Here is a 21,037-nt window from a genome sequence, read left to right on the forward strand (position 1 = left end):
GTAGCGCTTTTTACTGTGCAATAAATATATATTGATTAAATAAGCAATTAAGTTTATTTCAGCAATGTTAAAAGGGGTCTATGGCCATACTACTCTGAACAAGCCCAACCTAGTCTGATTTCAGAAGCTAAGTAGGGTCAGACCTGGTTAGTATTTGGAAGTGAAACCATGTTAAAAGGGTCATTAAAAATGTCATTGAGGTGTGTTAATAAGTTATAGAAAGACTGAAAACAGCTACTTGTTGCCAACATGCCAAACTTCTATGTCAAACATCAACCCCATTTTATGCTCTACATCATTGGCAACTAAGATTGTGCCAGGGACAATTCTGAACTACGGTAAGTTTGCTCATTTCACTGCCTGAACTGATCACCCTCCCAGCAAGGACCAACACTTTAAAAAGTCTTGTTGCACCATTCATTTAGGGACTAATTTTTCTCTTCACCATTTTGTCTTCAGATTGCTGTTGGCTACAAGGCAGAGCCCCAGACCTTTCCAAGAAAATGTAATGTTCACTCCTCTTTTCTGTGGCAATTGTTCCATGCCTCATAGTTCCAAGAAAAGAGGCACAGTGAAGAATTAGTGTTACCTGGAATGAAGACAACAGAGGTTTGGGGTGTGTGCTTGTGATAGGAGACTAGTGGCTGCCTGCCTTGCCTGCCCCAGAGGTGGTGTGGTCTGGGGTTACAGGAGGCAAAATGCCTGCTACTATTTCTCCAAGGTGCTTGTCTCCTGCATCCTGGAGGAGCTCAAACAGCACAAAGGGGCAGCTTTTTAGCTATTGAGAAAGGAGTCTTCTCACCCTTTCTGCTGATTTGAGCTATTCAGAGTGAAAGGAGGCAAGTCAGCCGCTGATGATTGGCTCCTAAGGTCAGTCTGAAGAAGGTGCTCAGGAAGAAAACCGAGAAGTTGTTTTGGCGGCTCCAAAGGAAAGCATTTAGGAACACTGAAAACACAATGTTTCAGTTTAATGGTGTGCAAGTTCTGTTGAGTACAATGGAACTTCAAGGAAAGGGCAGTTTAAACCACTCCAAAAGAAGATATCTGAGCACTCCAAATCATTTGCTCATGTACATGCACAGAAAATAGTAGACCTAACTGAAAGGCAACACATGGAGAGCTGCATTGATTCAGCTGGAAAAAGAGATGAGAAGCCATTCATTTGCAAAAAAAACCCCAACAAAACTATGAACAGAAAGGATGAAAAGGTGGCCAGGCGCATCAATATGCAATTTTGTATCTAACAGAGAAGCTAGCAGAGTTTCAGAATATTCAGATTTCAAAGAGGGCAAGACTAATGACTAATGGAAAAGCACAAAGTCTTTCTGTTGCCCTGCAGTATACGACAGAACTGCTGATCTTTGCATACTGTCACCAAATTCCAGGAAGGATGAAAGAAAAGTCTTTCAAAAGGTGCTACTCATGAAAGAGCTAAGACTTCCAGCTATGATGAATTAATCAAGTGGTGCATATGCCAGGAAGCATGAACAGCAGTTGAAATACTTAAAAAAATTAAATAAATCCCTACTTCTGACTGTCACAGCAGTTGGCAGAACTGAGCATCTAGATAAACAAAGTATAGTATTTTCCTCCATCATTTGCGCAACCATAACAAATAGCTAAAACTATCACAATCATATGCATTAAAGCAGAAATAAACTGATCTAACTATTCTTATTGCCATTAATGCAGCATACAAATCATAGCAACATGTTATGTCTAAAATGCAAATTTGAATGATAAATTGAATAATTAAAATGTTGCTTGGTTTAAACAAATAAGGAGTATTTGTTTGGAGGTCTTTAAGCAGAGGCTTGACAACCATATGTCAGGAGTGCTCTGATGGTGTTTCCTGCTTGGCAGGGGGTTGGACTCGATGGCCCTTGTGGTCTCTTCCAACTCTATGATTCTATGAGTATCCAACTCCTCTTCACAACCTTTTCTTTGGCTCCACTGCCCTGAATCTAAGTTGTGAATTTACAAAGCTCACTTGGCTATACTCACGGGTTGGGATAATGAAAAGTACTTCACTTGTTCATTGCACACAACCCGAAACCTGATTTATCTAATATGGTTGTAAGAAAACCTCTGAACAGCTTCAAAAACCCTTTATAGCACCAAGTCTACCACCCATTTTGTTAGCACTCAACATTTCATTTCAATTGCTCTGTAATTGAAAACTGGCCGATTCAGATTTGGAGGATGTGCTAGTCTACAACATAATCACAAAAATAATTTATTTAGGAACAGGCAGATGGTAGCTAAAAAAAAAGAAATGGATGCTCCCTGATTAAATGTGCAGCACCTCAGTTTCCTGCCAGGGGTTCTGGGACACAGAGAGATGTCAAGATGTAAGGTGCTTAGGGTCTAGGGAAGTAGGACAAAGAAGATTCGAACACCATCAAACTGAGGGAGCCTATGCCTGTCTCGGGTCCATTCACCAGAACACAAACCAGAATTCATGCCCATCGTTGCAACAACCTTAAACCACAGGCATCCTTTCAAACCAAAGATAAACTTTCAAGCCCTAAAAGAATATCCTTGGTGTGAAAGGTATTTACAGGGAACCAGGCAGAGGGCCTTCTCGGTAGTGGCACCCGCCCTGTGGAACGCCCTCCCATCAGATGTCAAAGCGATAAATAACTACCTGACATTTAGAAGACATCTTAAGGCAGCCCTGTTCAGGGAAGTTTTTAATCTGTGATATTTTACTGTATTTTTTGTTTCTATGGAAGCCGCCCAGAGTGGCTGGGGAAACCCAGCCAGATGGGTGGGGTACAAATAATAAATTATTATTATTATTATTATTATTATTATTATTATTATTATTATTATTATCACCCTCAAAATAGGTCCCCTTCAAGGGATTATTTTGTTCTCCCTCTCTTATAGCTCTGGAACTCACGGACACCAATTGAAGCTGAATGTAGGAAGGTTCAGGACAGAGAAAAGAAAATACATGTTCACAGAGCACGTAGTTCATCCACACCCACAAGAAACAGCGATGGGTACCAATTTGGGATGCTTTACAAGATCTAGACAAATTCGTGGAGGATAGGGTTGCCAATGGCTACTTAGTCATGATGGCTGCATTCTACTTCTACTCCAGTTGTTGGGAATCACAAGTGGGGAGAGTGCTGTTGTACTCAGCTCCTTCTTGGGCTATTGACATGACCCAGCAAGCCATTCTCATGTTCTTGCCTATTATATTCTTCCAACACGAGACTCTCATTTTCTATCACAGCAGAGGAGTTATATGTATGGTAGTAGAGCAGCTCCTCCACATCCCTGAAAGTCTTATCTATGTGCCTTCCTGCCTGTTCTCCAAGTCAGCCATGTAAGTCTCATGGGAATTAACCCTAAGAGCCAGGAGAACATTGCATTTCTTCCCAGCCGGCAGAGAGTCATTCATGTGGCGCCGAGTGAGGGAAAAAAAACACTGGACAGCCACCACACACCTATTAGCTCTCTATCTTCATTACCTGCTTTATATGAAAGGCTTTTTAATTAAAAAAGATAAGCGCTTTCCAATTAAAATACAATGCAATTATGACATACTGCACACAAATGTGCATGTAACCGCTGTTTTAACCTTATGCAAATGCTTAAGAATCTGTGCATCTAGCCACCAATTATTTCCCTGATGGAAAGCCGATCAGATAAGATCAGATCAGTACCAGATGGGCAAAGGGGTGCAAAATTGAAAAGATCCGTAATTGATAACATCCACTTGGGAGCACCAAATTTTGAGCTCACTCAGAGTGCCATACAGTGGTACCTTGAGTTAAACGCCTCAGGTTACAAATGCTTCAGGTTACAAACTCTGCTAACCTGGAAGAGTTACCTCGTGTTGAGAACTTTGCCCCAGGATGAGAATGGAAATTATGTGCCAGCGGTGCAGCGGCAGCAAGAGGCCCCATTAGCGAAAGCACACCTCTAGTTAAGAGCATTTTCAAGTTAAGAACGGACGTCCAGAACAAATTAAGTTCATAATTAGAGGTACCACTGTGTTACCAAAGTCCACCCCCGATCAGATACAGTGGTACAGAAATCGAATAGAGAAGACAGACAAGAGAAAAGATGAAATTATTACAAAAGATAAACAAAATAAGCAATATGAAATGTGCATAGATTTAATGAGTGACAAAATTACACAATGAGACTGGTTGAAAGTCAATAATCACAGTATGTTTGTGTCTTGGTTGGTAGGTAGGTAGGGGTGGTGAAGGTGAGATATGTGTTGTATGTTTTGTATGTAATGTAATGTTAAGTGTATATTGTTTTGTAAAGTATTGATATTTATAATAGAATGTTTTTTGAAAAAAGGAAAATGTTCAGACTCCCGAGAATAGATGGTGGCAGTCTCTAGTTCAGAATAAAACATTTGCCTTAATTGATTGCTAGTTTAAGAATTAAAGTCATATTTCTATTTATAAATTTTAACATTACTCAGTGTGAAAACTCTGTTGTGTTATTTCATATTACTATTATGTACTTCTGGGATTTCAGACCTGGCCCACTGCTAGAGACAGGAATAAGACAGTCGCTTGTACATTTTTAGGAACCACAGCATGTGAGCTGGGATTTTATTAGCCCAAGTAGAACAGGTCTCTAGCGGTGATTTGCACTCCTTCTCTTTCTCCGATAAATCAGAACACGAGGCAAGGGAGGTTATAATGATGCTCGTATGCCGGGTTAGACATATGTCTAGTAAATGATAGCTGCTGATCTCCCTGGGAGTTCACATAATGACACACATCTTCTGAAAACATGAAATTCACTATAAAACAGAGTGACATTGTCAGAAGTGCAGTCGCAAGAGAAGTCTGCTGACATTTTAATTCCCCCCACCCTCTACATTGCTATACTTCTGTTTAAATCAGCCTGACAACTATCATCCAAAATTTATATACACAAACCTTTGGCTATTGAGCCAAAGAGGCACATGTTTTGTGAACATTTCCACAAGAATTTTTTAAACACACACTCCTTTTGAAAGAATGTAAAAATAAAAATGCTTACAGGTCTTAGGAGGAAGAGAGATGCATCACCATTGTCAAGGCAATTAGTCCATCTTTCCTTTGCCTCAACCCAGTTGTGCATAGTTGTTGTTTTTTAATACATTTTTGGTTTGTAAGCATAAATATTAAGTGGAAAATACACTAGTGCCATTGGCCTGCGGCTGTTTTTATTTTTTATTATTAAAGATTTCTTAGTGTACAAAAACATGTGTGTTGTCTCTTTTTTCAAGTTGTGTTTTCTACAATTCAGTTTCATTTGTTGTGAGACATTAGTGTTATATATAATGTTAGGTTAGGAAGAAAAGAATGGGGGGGGGAGTTGAGTGGGGTGGGGTGGGGTGAGGAGGTTAAGTTTCTATTCTTCTACTTAGTGTATGTGTGGGGTTTTGTGTCAGCGTTACTTGTATGGGTTCTCTTACTATTTGCTTGTTGTGTTTCCTTGGTGGTGAGAGAGGTTGGGGGTGGCCTAGGTTGTGGTTGGTTGTCTTTGGTTGGCTGTAGTGAGGGGTGTGTGGGTGTATTTTTGAATCAGTTTAGCCAGATTGATTTGTATGCTTTTGATGGATTCTTGTTGTCTTGTTGAGCTGTGTATGTGATAAAGGGGAGCCATACCGGGGTGAAGGTGTCCTCTTCTATTTGTCCCTGTGTCAGTTTCAGTTTATTGGTTAGCTTTTCTAGTAAGGCCGTTTCCTATACAATTTGGTACCATTGGTCCATGCTTACTCCAGACAGGTCTCTCCAGTGTCTGGTTATGAAGTTTCTGGATGCTGAGAGTAGGTGGGTTATGAGCTCTTTGTGATGTGAGTGGTTAATATCTTGGAATATGTTTAGTAGGGCCAGTTCTGGGATGACTTCTAAGTCAAATGTCGCTGGAGATATGAATCAGGATGCCATCGACCTGCACTGTTATCTGCATACATTTAGAGGGATGCAAATCAGAATGCAATCTGAATGTACATCTCCACTCACTGAGCTAGTCAAGTCAGTATCACAGAGAAAATCTTGCCATGTAGCAGTGGCCTGCAACAAAAAGCACCAGCAAGGTGTGACACAACAGGGGTGGTTGGCTCACTTGCTTCAGAACTGGGATGCTTGCTTTCTCTCCATTGCAAAATGAGGATAATTGGAAGGCTTGGTTTACTCGCAGTGGCACAATCATGATAAATCAGACAATGATGCAATCACATTACATGGCAATGTAATACTATGATGCCCTCTCACATTAAAAAATAAAATAAAAATGGTGCCGACGGTGCAACACAGGCTGGTAACAGGTAGCAAGGTGGGTGAGGCAGGAAAGAGTATAAGTTTGTGTCCCCCCTCCGCAATCATTGTTGTGCCTGCTAAAATGGCAACTTCTGTAGTGAAAACTAAACCTGTTGAAAAATTAGCATATCACCACCGACAGAGAGATGTACCTACATACTGCAATAGCATTTGCTAATCTGTTTGCTTTGTTGCTCTTCTCTTGTAACACATTTTTTAAAAAATTATCCCCCCCAAAATTGGAGAACTTTTTTTACCCTACCTTTTTTCTAAAAAAAAGAAATATGCTTCATTCTGCCTTGCTTAATCTTTTAAAATTGCTAAGTAATTCACATTACTCAATTCTATGATGGATGTACTAGATGAAAACTCCCTCTTAAAACACATTTGTTTGTAAGTAAGCCCTCGTGGTTTCAATGGAACTAACTTGCAAGTATGGGTGCTCACAATAAACTCTTAACTTGAATTGTTATTTTTACACGGCTTACCCATCTGCAAATCTGTTAAGTCTAATATTAGTCAGTCCTTTCCTTTCCTGTCCAGTCCTTTCCAAATTGATGCCAATGGCTATTGTTGAGTTCTTCGGTCATTAGTACAGTTACATAATGCATTTAATATCATATTGCAATAAACAATGCATGTTCCAAATACTTGCAAATGTAGCAAAAATAAATTGAACAAAAATATTTTTAATTGAGTTATTTTCTCTGAAAAGACTTGTAAAAAAGGTCAACTTCAAAACACATAAAAGTTTTTTTTAAAAAAAGGAAAAAGGCTGTTTTACTGTAGGAAAGATGGAGATTTTGCAATACTCTAATGGAAATTTGTTAATTAAATAGCTTGAGGCAACTGAGCAAGCAACAGTGGTAAAGAACCAAGCCAGTTAATCAAATCGATTCCCTGCTCGTCAGAATTGTAAAAGCAGATAGCACTGGAATGTGGTTTTTTCATGTTGTGCAATTTCCACATTAACCTACAAATTTCCATTTTCTCCATCATAGCATTTGTTACGATGGTTCCACAGAATAAGAGATAAAGCAGACAGAGATGTTATTCTTATTGAACATCTTTCTCAGACAGCGGAAGTAATCAGCATTATCTTAGTATCTACAGAGCATGAAATTAATGTAATTTCTCTGCTTCCTTTTGCTACATAATGAAATTTCACATTTTAAGACAAATACATGGTTCCAGAATGTGGTGTCACTACTAGCAGCATAACTTTCATCAATATTCCATACATGCATGCATAAAATGTCTTTAAGTAGAAATTCTAATACTCCACAGCTGCTAGTACAGGAAAATGGAGCGTCTCCACCCCCATTGTTCAGCCCGGACACTGAGATCCAGCACCAAAGGCCTTCTGGCGGTTCCCTCATTGCGAGAAGTCAGGTTACAGGGAACTAGACAGAGGGCCTTCTCGGGAGTGGCTCCCGCCCTGTGGAACGCCCTCCCATCAGATGTCAAGGAAATAAACAACTATCCTATTTTTAGAAGACATCTGAAGGCAGCCCTGTTTAGGGAATTTTTTAATATTTCTGTACTGTTTTTAACACTCGATTGGGAGCCGCCTAGAGTGGATGGGGAAACTCAGCCAGGTGGGCGGGGTATAAATAATTTATTACTATTATTATTAATTATTATCATCATCATCATCATCATCATCATCATCATCTTACATATAAGAACACCTTATAAATGCAGGTAGATATTTTTCTGTCAAGAAAAAGTGTAGTCTTTCCCTATTCTAGAGAAAGAGGGAAGTTTTGGAACACACAAGTGGATATTTTAAAGGTCTAACAGCCTATATTTCCATGCTTTACTTTGCTGCAGATTTTTTGTTTTTAATTCTCTGATGAGGTTCTCACCAAAGAGTACATGCCCCAACCTTGGCTCTTGGCACCCAGGAAATCTCCTTTTATACTTACTTTCCTTGCCTCCTCAACTCTTGTACCAACACTAAGTGTACATTTTCTTTCTGCTTCAAGCTATTTTGGTTTCTATTATATCTCCTCTTACATATTTCTGTTAAAATAGCTCCTTCAGAATTATGACTAAATTGTCAAGAGCAGAAATATAAGATTCATTTTACCAAAACTGTGTCCTATCATGCTTTTGTAGCACTATTACAAGATCATTTTTCCTGCAAGTGCTATCATGGTTTCAAAACCTACTATGTGTGAATCATCTTCTCAGTTGGATTATACTATGCCTTGAGACGTGATAACGTTGCATGAAAAGATTTTGCAGCTGCCTTACAAATTCATCATTCCTCAAAATTGAGTGCTTTGTGAGGATTAAATAAATAATTTATGCATCACTTAACTACAAAACTCTCTTGTCCAATATGTCAGATAAATAGCTTTGAAGCCAAAGCACCTAACGCTTCTATTTCCTAATATATTACAATTAACACTTTTGTATTGGAAAAGTGAGAAAATGTATTCTCACATTTTCTAAAAAATATATATATAGCTAGAAAAGGTAAAGTACAGAATATCACTAGCAAAATGGTTTGTGCTTTCTGGAATATGGAAGCAAGCTGCTGAACTCTCTACTGAGAACAAAAATGTTTTATAACAAAGGGAAACACTGAAAACAAATTATTGTCTAAGATAATCTAATAAACGCTTCTGGTACACTTTGTGAGACAGAAGGAAAGATTAAAGTTGCATACAAGAATGTAATTAGTACTGTGGATTGCTGTACAGAATTAAATTGAAAGACGATGAAAAGTTATCAGGGTTCCTCTACCACCATTGTTCTGCTAGCTAGGGGTATTTTGAAGATGATCATTGGTTTGCAAGTATAGAATCCACTTACATTACTTAGAATTCTTACATAGTTTTCATTAGATTAATGGACAGTGACATCTACTTCCTAATTTGCTTCATGATTTAACAACTGTGGACAACTGAAAACATATTTTAACTATTATTTCAGGGATGTTTGGCAGATGGGGGAATTAAATGCTTCACTGATCTGAAATGAAATCTGTGAGATACAGCACAACCCTATGCGTGGGGTTTTTTTTAAGCAGAAGCAAGTCCCAATGGAGCTTACTCTCAAGTAGAGTGCATGGAATTGCTCTTTTGTCCTGCATGATGACTGTAATAAAATTATAGTTTTGCATAAATGTCTGTTGTTGTTGTCTAGTCGTTTAGTTGTGTCCGACTCTTCGTGACCCCACGGACCAGAGCACGCCAGGCACTTCTGTCTTCCACTGCCTCCCACAGTTTAGTCAAACTCATGCTGGTAGCTTTGAGAACACTATCCAACCATCTCGTCCTCTGTCGCCCCCTTCTCCTTGTGCCCTCCATCTTTCCCAACATCAGGGTCTTTTCCATGGAGTCTTCTCTTCTCATGAGGTGGCCCAAGTATTGGAGCCTCAGCTTCATGATCTGTCCTTCCAGTGAGCACTCAGGGCTGATTTCCTTAAGAATGGATAGGTTTGATCTTCTTGCAGTCCATGGGACTCTCAAGAGTCTCCTCCAGCCCCATAATTCAAAAGCATCAATGCATAAATGTCTATAACTGGCCTATTTGTAAGTCAAGTCGCTTACTGAGAGCAGTTTTAAAGAGTTATGCAGGGCAAATTAGATGTGTCATCAATCACATCATTAGCCTTGTGTGATCATTGTTGTTTTTATGTAACAGCCATGGGGATGGATGACCTAGATCAAGTTCATGGTGTGCATGTGAGAGTGAGAGGTGGCATACCGTCCAACTTTTGGAAACTCAAAACCAGGATGCACATATTCCAGAACATGCCCCTGGGCAAGTCCCCTCACTTTGCCTCATGGGTGGGCCGGTCCTGATTTGATATGTCCCTAGGCTCTTGACTTTCATTTGCAAGAAATGAAACTTTCCAGTTTCACCAAGTGGAACTTGGTGACTGACTTTCAGCTTTTGGAGTTGAAGGTTAGCTTTTCTTCTAACACATTCATGGTTGAGAACACCATTCAGTTGTAAGAGGTTGTAAGAAGTTCACCACAATCCAATAAACATGTGGTTTGGCTAGCAGCCATATAGTAATATGGAATTAAAAGGGTTGGCTTCCTTTTGTGGTATTTCCTGCACTTCCCTAAAAAGTTCAGTTGTTGACACTTGGTAGAATTTCACAGAATTTATCAGACCACTGGTTATAATTGCATCTACAAGTTGTAAAGTACCAATTCTATGAACATCAGCTGTGTATTCAGTTGAATTAAAGCAAGGCAAGAAAGTCAATGTTTTTGTTTCAATAGCAAAAACCTAAGCATGACCTCCTGTTGTATCTAAGCAAGAAAGACAAATTAAAGGCTATTTGCATAAGAAAGCAGGAAGCTTCTGGTGAAAGCTACACTGCCTCAGTAATCATGGGAAAACACAACTTTTTATAACAGTCGCAGAAGCCTTACTTTCCTCTTATGTCCCTTGGTTTTTGGCTGAGACTGAGGTTAACTTCAGCTCCGCCACAACTTTTCTATAATAGGATAATAATTTATTAGATTTCTATACCTCCCTCCATCCATGAGTTCCGGAGTGGTTTACAATATAAAAACACAAACATACATAACATAGTAACAAACAAAAACAATATGCCCTCCTCCAGTTTAAAAGGCCACAGCTTGTTCAATTAGCCAATGGCCTGGGAGAAGAGGAATGTTTTTGCATCGTGCCTAAAGATATGTAATGAAGGCGCCTAGCGAGCCTCCCTGGAGAGAACATTACCCAAACAGGGAGCCACAGCAGAAAAGGCTCGTTTTCATGTTGCCACCCTCTGGAACTCTCATGGAGAAGGAACATGAAGAAGAGCCTCAGGTTATGACTGCAGTGGCTGGGTCAGTTCATATGGGGGGCAGTCCTTGTTGGTAGGCTTTTAGCATGCTTATGGACTGCACATTCAAGATACATAGAACCCTGCTTCAAGTAGCAAAACACCACACCAAAGGATTATGATGCCCCTGTTCTGTGCAACAGCTTTCCTGATGATATATGGCAGGCATCCATAACCTGCACTTTTCAGGTGGAAGGATTCATAAGGTAACACAAAACAGGTGTAGTTTGATGAGGTCACTCGCATACTGAACATAGCTGTCAACGTTTTCCCTTTTTTTAAGGGAAATTACCTTATTCCAAATAGGATTCCTTGCAAGAAAAGGGAAAAGTTGACAGCTATGATACTGAAGGACTATATTAGCTCTCGGTGATTTGCATTTCCAGCAAAGGTAATATATTAGTAGGCCAGTGTTGTGCATTTCACTGGAGTAATATGTGGAGACATGGCTTAAAATGCCACTCATCTATGAAGTGATGACCATGTCTGGTGCAAAGTATAAGTGTTGTTGAACCAACTGGAAATAGTGCTGTTAGTGCTATCAACTTGAATTCTTATGTAAACGGACAATTACCAGAGTCAGGAAGCTATTTAGAAAATGTCAGGGGGGTTTTGAGGAGATAGCAAGAAGGAACAACAAAAATTGGCAAAATAAATACAAGCAGAAAGTAAGAAGAGATGCAGAAAGGAAGTATCAGGTCTTAGAGACTGCAATATAATAATCTCTTAGCCTTATTTATTGATTATGTAAAGATCCTATGTTTTACACAACTTCAGAGTCTCTTCAATCACATTGTGAGATACTATATCCACATTTACATGCTATAAATATAAGAACAAAAGGACGTCTTGCACAAATAAAACTCCAAAGGCATACTCAGTCCAAAAGAATAGTTTAATTGGGCTAGGCGTAGAAACCTTTGTCTCCTAAGAGGAAATGGCTATGCCCAAGAGATGGCTTTGTATCTGAACGCCTCAGCTGAGATGTCTTGAGATTTTAATCATTTAGGAACTGTAGACAATGAGTTAATCCACTTGCATATTATCCAGTTGCAGGTCTGAACACCAAGGAAAGGAAAAGATCTGCAGGTGTGCAGTAGAAGCCCTTTGGCTATAAAAACAGATGTAAAGCAGATCTGCCAATGCTTCGCGACCCGAGGGGAATTTTTGTCCTCTCTTGAATGCATGCTGAAATCCTGTGCAAAGCCTACCTATAATAATTCTTTAGCAGGGTTTTTATCTCCCATGTTTGTATGCAGAACAAAGATTAGGAAGGAAGAAATAGGTCACAGACAGTTTGAGCATGACTGCACCCCAATAATATATTGGGCCTCCAAACTCTGTGAGTTTAATCTAATTTAGTCACTTCTTTTGAACCTTTTTTGTGAATGTCTCCAGAAAAAGTTGAAATAGAGCATCAGCCTAACTGCTTTCTGATTTATAGGATGGTGACTTGGACCACTACTGAAGCACTTAAAGGCCCAGTCCATCCATCACACTAAGCCAAACTATGGCAGTAAATGCACAATCATGAAGGTAAAGAGGTAAAGGACCCCTGACAATTAAGTCCAGTCGCGGACGACTCTGGGGTTGCGGTGCTCATCTCACTTTACTGGCCAAGGGAGCCGACGTTTGTCCACAGACAGTTTTTCCGGGTCATGTGGCCAGCGTGACTAAGCTGCTTCTGGTAAAACCAGAGCAGTGCATGGAAATGCCATTTACCTTCCCGCTGGAGCGGTGCCTATTGATCTACTCACACTTTGACGTGCTTTCGAACTGCTAGGTTGGAAGGAGCTGGGACCGAGAAACGGGAGCTCATCCCATCGCAGGGATTTGAACCGCTAACCTTCTGATCGGCAAGTCCAGAGGCTCAGTGGTTTAGACCACAGCGCCACGCGCGTCCCTATCATGCAGGTACTCACAATAAAAAACTCACTTGTTTCACACTTCCCCTGTTCCTCCTGCTGACTCAACTTTAGAAAGTTATTCATTCATTTTCAATAAGGAATTCAACAGAAGAGATGAGAAAGTTCCTCTCTTGTTTTGCATTCAGGGACTGAACTTCAGGTTTTGTTTTTAGGAAGGGGAAATCTAAGTACAAGACCAAATACAGAACACTCCCTGATCACTTCACGCTTTTAGTAGCTAAGATTTAATCTATGTGGGAGTACATTTTTACCCAGTTGATTCAGTTTGCATTGTAAAGACAGTTTGCTTATTTATAATAACAAACAGTCATAAAATATCAAATAGTACACTTACCTGAATAGGACCAGTCAACCTCTTCAATAATTTTGCGTTGCTGTCTAATGTATCCAGAAACAAATTCTAAAATAAACAAGCAATAATAAAACATGTCAGCATCAAGTAGTACAGAGACAAAATAGAAAAGAAACAATATCAGTGTCTACCTTTGTTCTATATTCACACAATATTGAAACGTAATTAACATAAGTTGTGCAGTGGTAAATTCTGAAGCGCAGGCAGTCTTCATGACAAGCCACACACTCATAGCCAAGCTTCTTCTAAGGCTATGCAACAAAAATGAGTTTTTGACCTCCAGTATCTGTTTATTTTATTTAAAAGCTTTTAATGCACCATTTCATAATTCAAAAATCCCTAAGCAGTGTGCAGTCTAAAAAACAATATATTTTTAAAAATACACAATGCTGTATATTTTTAAAATACGCAACCTAGAACCAGTAAGACAGCAATATAAAAGAGCATAAAAACATATGAAAGTGAATAAAACAGAAATTCGGAAGATTCAAACACATAAAACAAGGGCCAATTTCTTGGGTCAGGGAAAGCCTTGGCTAAATGAGAAGCTTTTACAAGAAACCCGATGCAACTGATTGGTTCAGCAAAGGGTATTCCACAATACAGGAGCAACAGCAGAAAATTCCCATTTCTAGATTTCTGCACTATGAGATTCTGCATGGGGCAGTGCCATAAAAAGAATTTCCCAAGATGCCCAAACTGATCTTACAGGTCTATGCAGGGGAAAGCAGTATTTGTTCATTCCTTTCTCTCTGCTTATCATCTAGGCTGATGAATAGTCCTGGTATACTCAAAAGCTTGCTCATTGTTTTGTGACTGTTTAATTGATCATCATAAAGGGGTGTTTGTTTGTTTTAATTGCTGATCATAAGCCATCAATTTCAGGTTGTACAATTATTATTATTATTATTATTATTATTATTATTACTCATTTTCATACCACTTTGTTTTTAAAAGAGAGAAAACCTCAAAGTGGTTTACAACACATTAAAACATCAAGTAAAAGAGACCCAGAACAAAACACTACTGAAGAAAGTCAAATATAAAACAGACATTCAGAGCAACGTAAATAAGTAATAGGAAACAAAAATATCATCTTAAAGATTTAAAAACAAAACATTACAAAGGAGGTCGAAGTTGATTTGGTACTTGTAAACAACAAACCTGCTTCCCCTCAACTCACCCCCCAATGTCATACAATGTCTCCACAAATAAATTCTCCACAAACTGCTGAAGCTGTATAACCTCCCTGCAAACTTTGTGCAAACAAATAAGGATAAACAGGTAAAAGTGCAGAGGAAACGGGAAGTCTGGATGTGTGAAGCAGACAGCTTGAAGAGCAGCAAAGCTGTTTTGCTAGAAAATTTACAAAAATGTTCTAAAGGAATTTTTTTTATTCAATATCTCACCTATAGCGACAGTGAAATAAATAAAAAACAGTGGAACCTTAAGGGTGCCCAGGTCACCTTCTGTTGGGTAGTTATTAGAGGAAAACATAACAGGATTCTGCTTAGCAGAGCATCTCAACATGCAGACATACACAGAGAGAGAAGAGCTATGGAGAGGCAAAGACTGCTTAGTTTAGCACAAACCTTTCCAAACAATCCTTGTAGGCTTTCCCTTGTGTGTAATGAACATGTTTCAACAATTAATATATTTAGCTATAATTGACATAATGGCTGTGGTTTGTGTTGGCATAGTTACAATGGCACTCTCTTGCTTGGCAAGTGAGGCAAACTCATACTGCAAAATGCCTGTCAGTTATAATTTCCTCAGGATCCATAAATTGGGTTGTTAATTTAATTAATAACTAGATTAATCTAAATATTTAATTTAGGCTAAATATTAATTTAATTAAAACTAGGAAGTTTTTCCATGATAAAGCTGAGAGACTGAAAGGAGCGCATTAATCTAGCTGCTCTTGAAGGAAGCTGATTTTCTAGAAAGTTTAGGCCCTGTTTTGTCGCAGAAACGGCTTTGGTCGCCCTGGTGCCTCTCTGTCGGGAGAGAGACAGGAGACATGTGTCCCTGTTAATTTTCCTCGACTTTGCAGCAGCTTTCGATACCATCAACCATGGTATCCTTCTGGAGCAGCTGTCCAAGTTGGGGTGAGTGGCACCGGTTTGAGTATATAGTACCACTACTGACCCAACTACACAGGCTGCCAGGCCAATTCAAAGTGCTGGTTCTGAACTATGAAGCCTTAAACGGCTCAGGGCCACAATACTGTGGTACCTTGGGTTACAAACGCTTCGGGTTACAGACTCCAGTAACCCAGAAGTAGTACCTCAGGTTAAGAACTTTACCTCAGGATGAGAACAGAAATTGCCCGGTGGTTGTGCGGTGGCAGCGGGAGGCCCCATTAGCTAAAGTGGTACCTCAGGTTAAGAACGGATCTCCAAAACAAATTAAGTTCTTAACCAGAGGTACCACTGTACCTCAAGGACTGGCACTCCTCATATGAAGCAACCCAGACCCTTTGATCATCTTCTGAAGCCCTTCTTCATGTTAGTTCCAAAGAGTGGCAAGACAAAAACAAATCTTTTCTGCAGTGGCTCAGTTTGTGGAATGCTCTCCCCAGAGAGACTCACCTGGCACCTTCATTACATATCTTTAGGCACCAGATGAAAATGTTTCTCTACAACCAGGCCTTTGTCTTATTAACATTCTATGTTCTTTTAAAATGTGTTTTGGGGAAGGCAGTTATTGGTTATTGTTTGGTTTGGTTTTATCATGTATTTTGTGTTATCATTTTGCATGTTTTTGTTGTGATCTTCAGATAAACGGTGGTATAGAAATTTAATTAATAATCTAAGATAGTTTGTGAAGACTGCTGCTGCTATGCACTTTAGTCCAAAGTAATTCCATTAATAAAATGACATGGGGAACGTAAACTGAAATTTTGTTTGATATTACAGGTATATTTGAAGTCAGCAGAAGTATGACAATGCAGGTGATGCACTTGTGGTAACAGGGAAATACTCTATCAGTGTGTTTTGTTTTAAAACAAACTTTTAGTCAATTAATTTAATTGTATTTTAAAACAAACTTAAATGGTGTGCATTTAGGCTACTAAATGGGAGTGGCTAGAGGGAGAATGTCTCACCAGTAGTTAACAACCTACTCTGTATGCCAGCCCTTAGCCAGACAAAATTCATTGTGAAAGCAGCTCAAATTCAAAAATGCACTTTTAAAATAAAACTGATTAAACAAATTTAATTGTAGAAAAAATAACTGTTCGCAGCTGCATGTTATGCATTCATCTTATCAGACATATGAATGTAAAATTATATTGTTATAAGGAAGGAGGAGTAATCTGAATGTTACAAGTTTATAGTAGTTTTTACATATCTATCTAACAAAGGCTCAACATTTCCCATCCTGTTCAGTTTGATGAACAAAAATGTGTTTAGTGACATATGCTAGTTGCAGTCCACACACACCCAGCAAGGGCCAGTATTTGTAATATGTACAAGTGTTAGGAAGTACTGGGGGAATCCTCTACGGATTTTCCTTCTAATACACACATAACTGGAGCAAACAGAATCTACTGAAAAAAAGACCACTTATACTGGGTGTTTTTAGTAATCAATTCATTGCCTAAGTTCATTGGTTACCCATTTGTTTTCAAGCTCAATGTAAAGTTCTTATGCTAACTTTTAAAGTCCTGAATGGTCTAGGTTCAGAGTTTTTGCAAGACCAACTGTATCCATATGAACCTTACCAGGGCCCTAATATTAACCTCAGAGATCCTGCTGTCTGGCTCTCCACTGAAGTCAACTAGGCTAGGAGATACTGCGGAAAAGGACTTTTCCATGGTTTTTCTACTCTTTGTAGACTTCTCTCCACCAAGAGCTCCACTTTGCCCAGCTTCCTAAATTCATTCCACCAAACTTTTTATTGCTGCCCCCATGTGTGTTTTTGATCTGATGTTGTGTTTATTATGTTTCTTTACTGCAAGCTAACTTGGGAGGGCTTGTCCTAAAGGTGGATAGAAATATATTTTTTAATTGGCAAAGGGCGATTTTGGAGCAGGTATGATGCACACATATATTCCAGAACTTTGCTTCATGAAAGCTCAAGTGTGCACCCAATGAGGCAGGTGCAACAAGACAGAGGCCCCACCACAAACCTCAGCTTATGTATCTTCCCCACCTGAGCTGCCCACTAGCAGGTGAAGAGTCCAACTGCGTGGAATCTGTTTTTGTACCTCTGACTTCAATCCTCTCCTGGTCCTGGAAGACAGTGGAGCCAGGAGAGTTGTGGGCAGGAAGAGGAGGTGTGGAAGACCCTGACTCTATACCAGGCTTACTTATTTCTCCCTCCTTCTGCATGGGTGCTTCACTCTTCTGTCCTGCAGCTTCTCCCAGGCTCCCCCAGATCACTGATAACTTCGTCCAAGTCAGTCTCCAGTCTTGCTTCTCCTGGTGCCCACTTATTGGTATCCAGCCACAACTCCTCAGTTTCCAGTGAGTCCCAGACACATGCCTTTGGTGGCTTCAGTCCCACCAAATATGGAGAGACATTTATAAGTGTAAGTTATAAGTAACAGTGTAACTATACACTGTTACTGTTTCAACACTGCTCACCCACAGGCAACTGCTAGGCTTATAAATACAGTGGTACGCCGGGTTACATATGCTTCAGGTTACAGACGCTTCAGGTTACAGACTCTGCTAACCCAGAAATAATACCTTGGGTTAAGAACTTTGCTTCAGGATGAGAACAGAAATTGCACGGTGGCAGCGGGAGGCCCCATTAGCTAAAGTGGTGCTTCAGGTTAAGAACAGTTTCAGGTTAAGAACAGACCTCCGGAACGAATTAAGTACTTAACCCGAGGTACCACTGTACACATTGAGTCTGAGCACAGACCACAGCAAGTTAATATTACAGAATCAAAACAGAGATAAATGAAGCAATCCAAATCTATCCGTAAACCTTCAGAAAGTGAGATAAATATGCTACCTTGAGGGTCCTTGGTCTATCCAGGGCCCTACTAAAGCCATACAAAATATAACCAAAATCTAAAAGATTATAGGGACCCCCCAGTGCTATCAAAACTCAGGTAATTTTTCTTTACAAAGGTACAGTATTTGAAACAACCAACATAGACATAATCTTTGTTTTTCAGTACTATGCCACCCTTTTACTAACACAACACCAAAAACATTTACAGCATCTCATGGTACTGACATAACAAGAAAAGTCTCATTTTGGTTTGTTGAACCAAATAATGGAAGCCATGACCTTTCTTCAATTGTCATCTTGTACTCTATTTATCCCTCTATTTAAACAGGAAGCTCTTCGGTGTAGAGACACTCTCTTACAGGCTTCAGATTAGCTAACTGTAAACAGAAAGGTCATAGCAGTGTTGCACTAAGCTATCAATGTTCCACAGCCAGAGAGAAATAGAAAGACCCAAGAACTTTCTGCAGCTAGAAAATGGAACCTTTATTGAGAAAGTGTGGGGGCATACCATTACGGTTTTGTAAATAGCAACTATGAGGATCAGCTAGATTTGGAGAGAATTTTGACCCACTCCAGCTCATATCCCCCCCCCCCAGATACCCTCTGTCCCATCAAACCAGTTGTCAGGATGGAATGTAGACCTGCAGTTTAGTCCACAGTCGGCTGGCTGGTTCAATTATATTTTGGGGTTTTACCTCCATCTGGAAGCATGCTATGTTACCTGCATGGCAAAGCCCTACAAAAGTCTTAGGGTGCTCATATGACTGCTTTAGCATGCAGCTGTGCTTTTCCTTGTGCATTTCACAGCTCCCCACCACCACCACCACCACCAAGCTGTCCACATCAGTAGACCTTTATTAGGAATGGCTTAAGGACTGCAATCGCCGTGAAGATGGTTTGAGAAACCACACCATCAAAGGGTAACGTTTTATAACAAAGCAAAGGATGCATATGTATTTTGGATAACATCCTGTGAACACAGATTAAAAACCCAACGCAGGAAATAGGAGTGTGGGGACCCAGCCTCAGTCTTTGCAAGCAAGCTCAAGTTCACTTTCTTCTCCTTGAGGCAGCATGCTGGGAATATAATGCCAGAAACATTGATGAACAGCCAGAATATCAGTCAAGTAGGAATGAAACTGGTTTTATGAGACATGCTTATGTTTTTACTTTATGTCAATTGGATGCATATGGAAAATTAGATGTTTATCTGACCCTCTTATTCTCCGCCAACTTTTCAGTACATTTCTCAAATCAATTATCTCATTCAGCCTGACAGCAAAAATAAAAGTGGGCGGGGGGTTGAAAAACCCCTATTTAACTATTTGTGCTGGTGAAATATTGTGCAGATCGTAATGCAGAGAGAGGAGATCCAGGAGTCAAAATGGAGGAGAATTTATTTAAGCAATGCAATACACATTTTATAATGTGGCCACAGATCTGGTTAAAAAACAACAACCACTGCCACTTCTGAAATAGAAATCTTTTACTCTTCACTGCTCTGATTAACTTGGCTATATGAATGCAAAGCAGGTCTTGACAGCTTTCCATGAAAACAGCCAACCCTTTTCATGGGTTAACACCATTGTAACTTCCCTTTATACTTTGAACAGATTGCCATGGACACAGATTCAGAACCCAACCATTCACACCAGGTCTCTGAAAGTTTACACAAGTCTACAGAGTGAACAAAGCCAATAGTTTACTAGCACAATCTTTCTGATATATCTTCTGCAACATCTCCCGCTGTCTCTGAAGACAAAGTTAGTTAAATTATTAATATTAACCAACATGAAAGGTTTGTAATTTTCTCTGAAGTTCATAACACCTAGTTGTATGGAAGCGATAATATATTTCTTAAATTATACCATATTTTGATAAATAAAAATTGTGGTGTTTGATGTGTTCTGCTTAATAAATAATGCTTTTTGTCATATATGTGAGGAGACAAAGCTCTATAGTTGCTGTTTTAGTGGGATATTCACTGCTGGGAAACAGAAAAACCTGCAATTTTTTGAGGAAAATAATGACGGTGACCACTTGAAGAGGTGGGGTGAAAGGTGAGACATAGGTGAGACAATATTGCTTCTGGACACTATATGTGTGTTAATACAGGAGTAATGTCTGAAGAAAGAGCTTGTTCTGCAGCAGAAAAACATGTGTTGAGATGCACCTATACGAAGCCCGAGATTTGGTATTTGCATTCAGGTTTCATATTGCTCCTTTTACTTTTCATATTCAGAATTCACCTCTATGTACTTCATCAACAAACAAGCAATTTGTGGGTTTTTTTAATTCCCACACCATTTGGAAGGCACACAGAAATATTCTGCTTATAGCAAAGCCTCAAAATGTGGAAACGGTGCCAATATTTGCATTATCATAAAAGAGGCATCTTGTTTATTCCTTAACCAAAGCAATCTGGAGCTTTTATTCTACTGAAGTCATTTTCCCTTTTACAAAGCTCATGGGTTTTAATAAAGGCTGCTTTTTTTTTCATCTGGAATCTAATTTTGTAGCATACAAAGCTAATTATGGAGCTAGTGTATTTGCCTTTGATCTCAAAGGCTGGAAATTTACTAGGCTCGGGGTTAATTACTACTTTCTATCACAAGCCTTTAAAAAAACAAACCCTTCATAAGTCAAGGGTAGATGTAACTATTCTAATCATATACCCTCATAG

At 39.4% G+C, this 21,037-nt stretch overlaps 1 protein-coding gene across 6 annotated transcripts in view; it reads right to left on the reverse strand.

Annotated features, from left to right (window-relative positions):
- PTPRZ1 (protein tyrosine phosphatase receptor type Z1) overlaps window positions 1-21,037 on the reverse strand; it is a 103,615-nt gene that overhangs the window by 62,335 nt on the left and 20,243 nt on the right. For all 6 annotated transcript variants that reach the window (XM_083399219.1, XM_083399217.1, XM_083399218.1 and 3 more), the window contains exon 2: window positions 13,369-13,434. In XM_083399219.1, coding sequence (XP_083255345.1) covers window positions 13,369-13,434 — 66 coding nt within the window. The remainder of the gene's footprint in view (window positions 1-13,368; window positions 13,435-21,037) is intronic.

The sequence above is a fragment of the Podarcis tiliguerta genome (genome assembly GCF_965153285.1).
Source record: "Podarcis tiliguerta genome assembly, chromosome: 10".
NCBI lineage: Eukaryota > Metazoa > Chordata > Lepidosauria > Squamata > Lacertidae > Podarcis > Podarcis tiliguerta.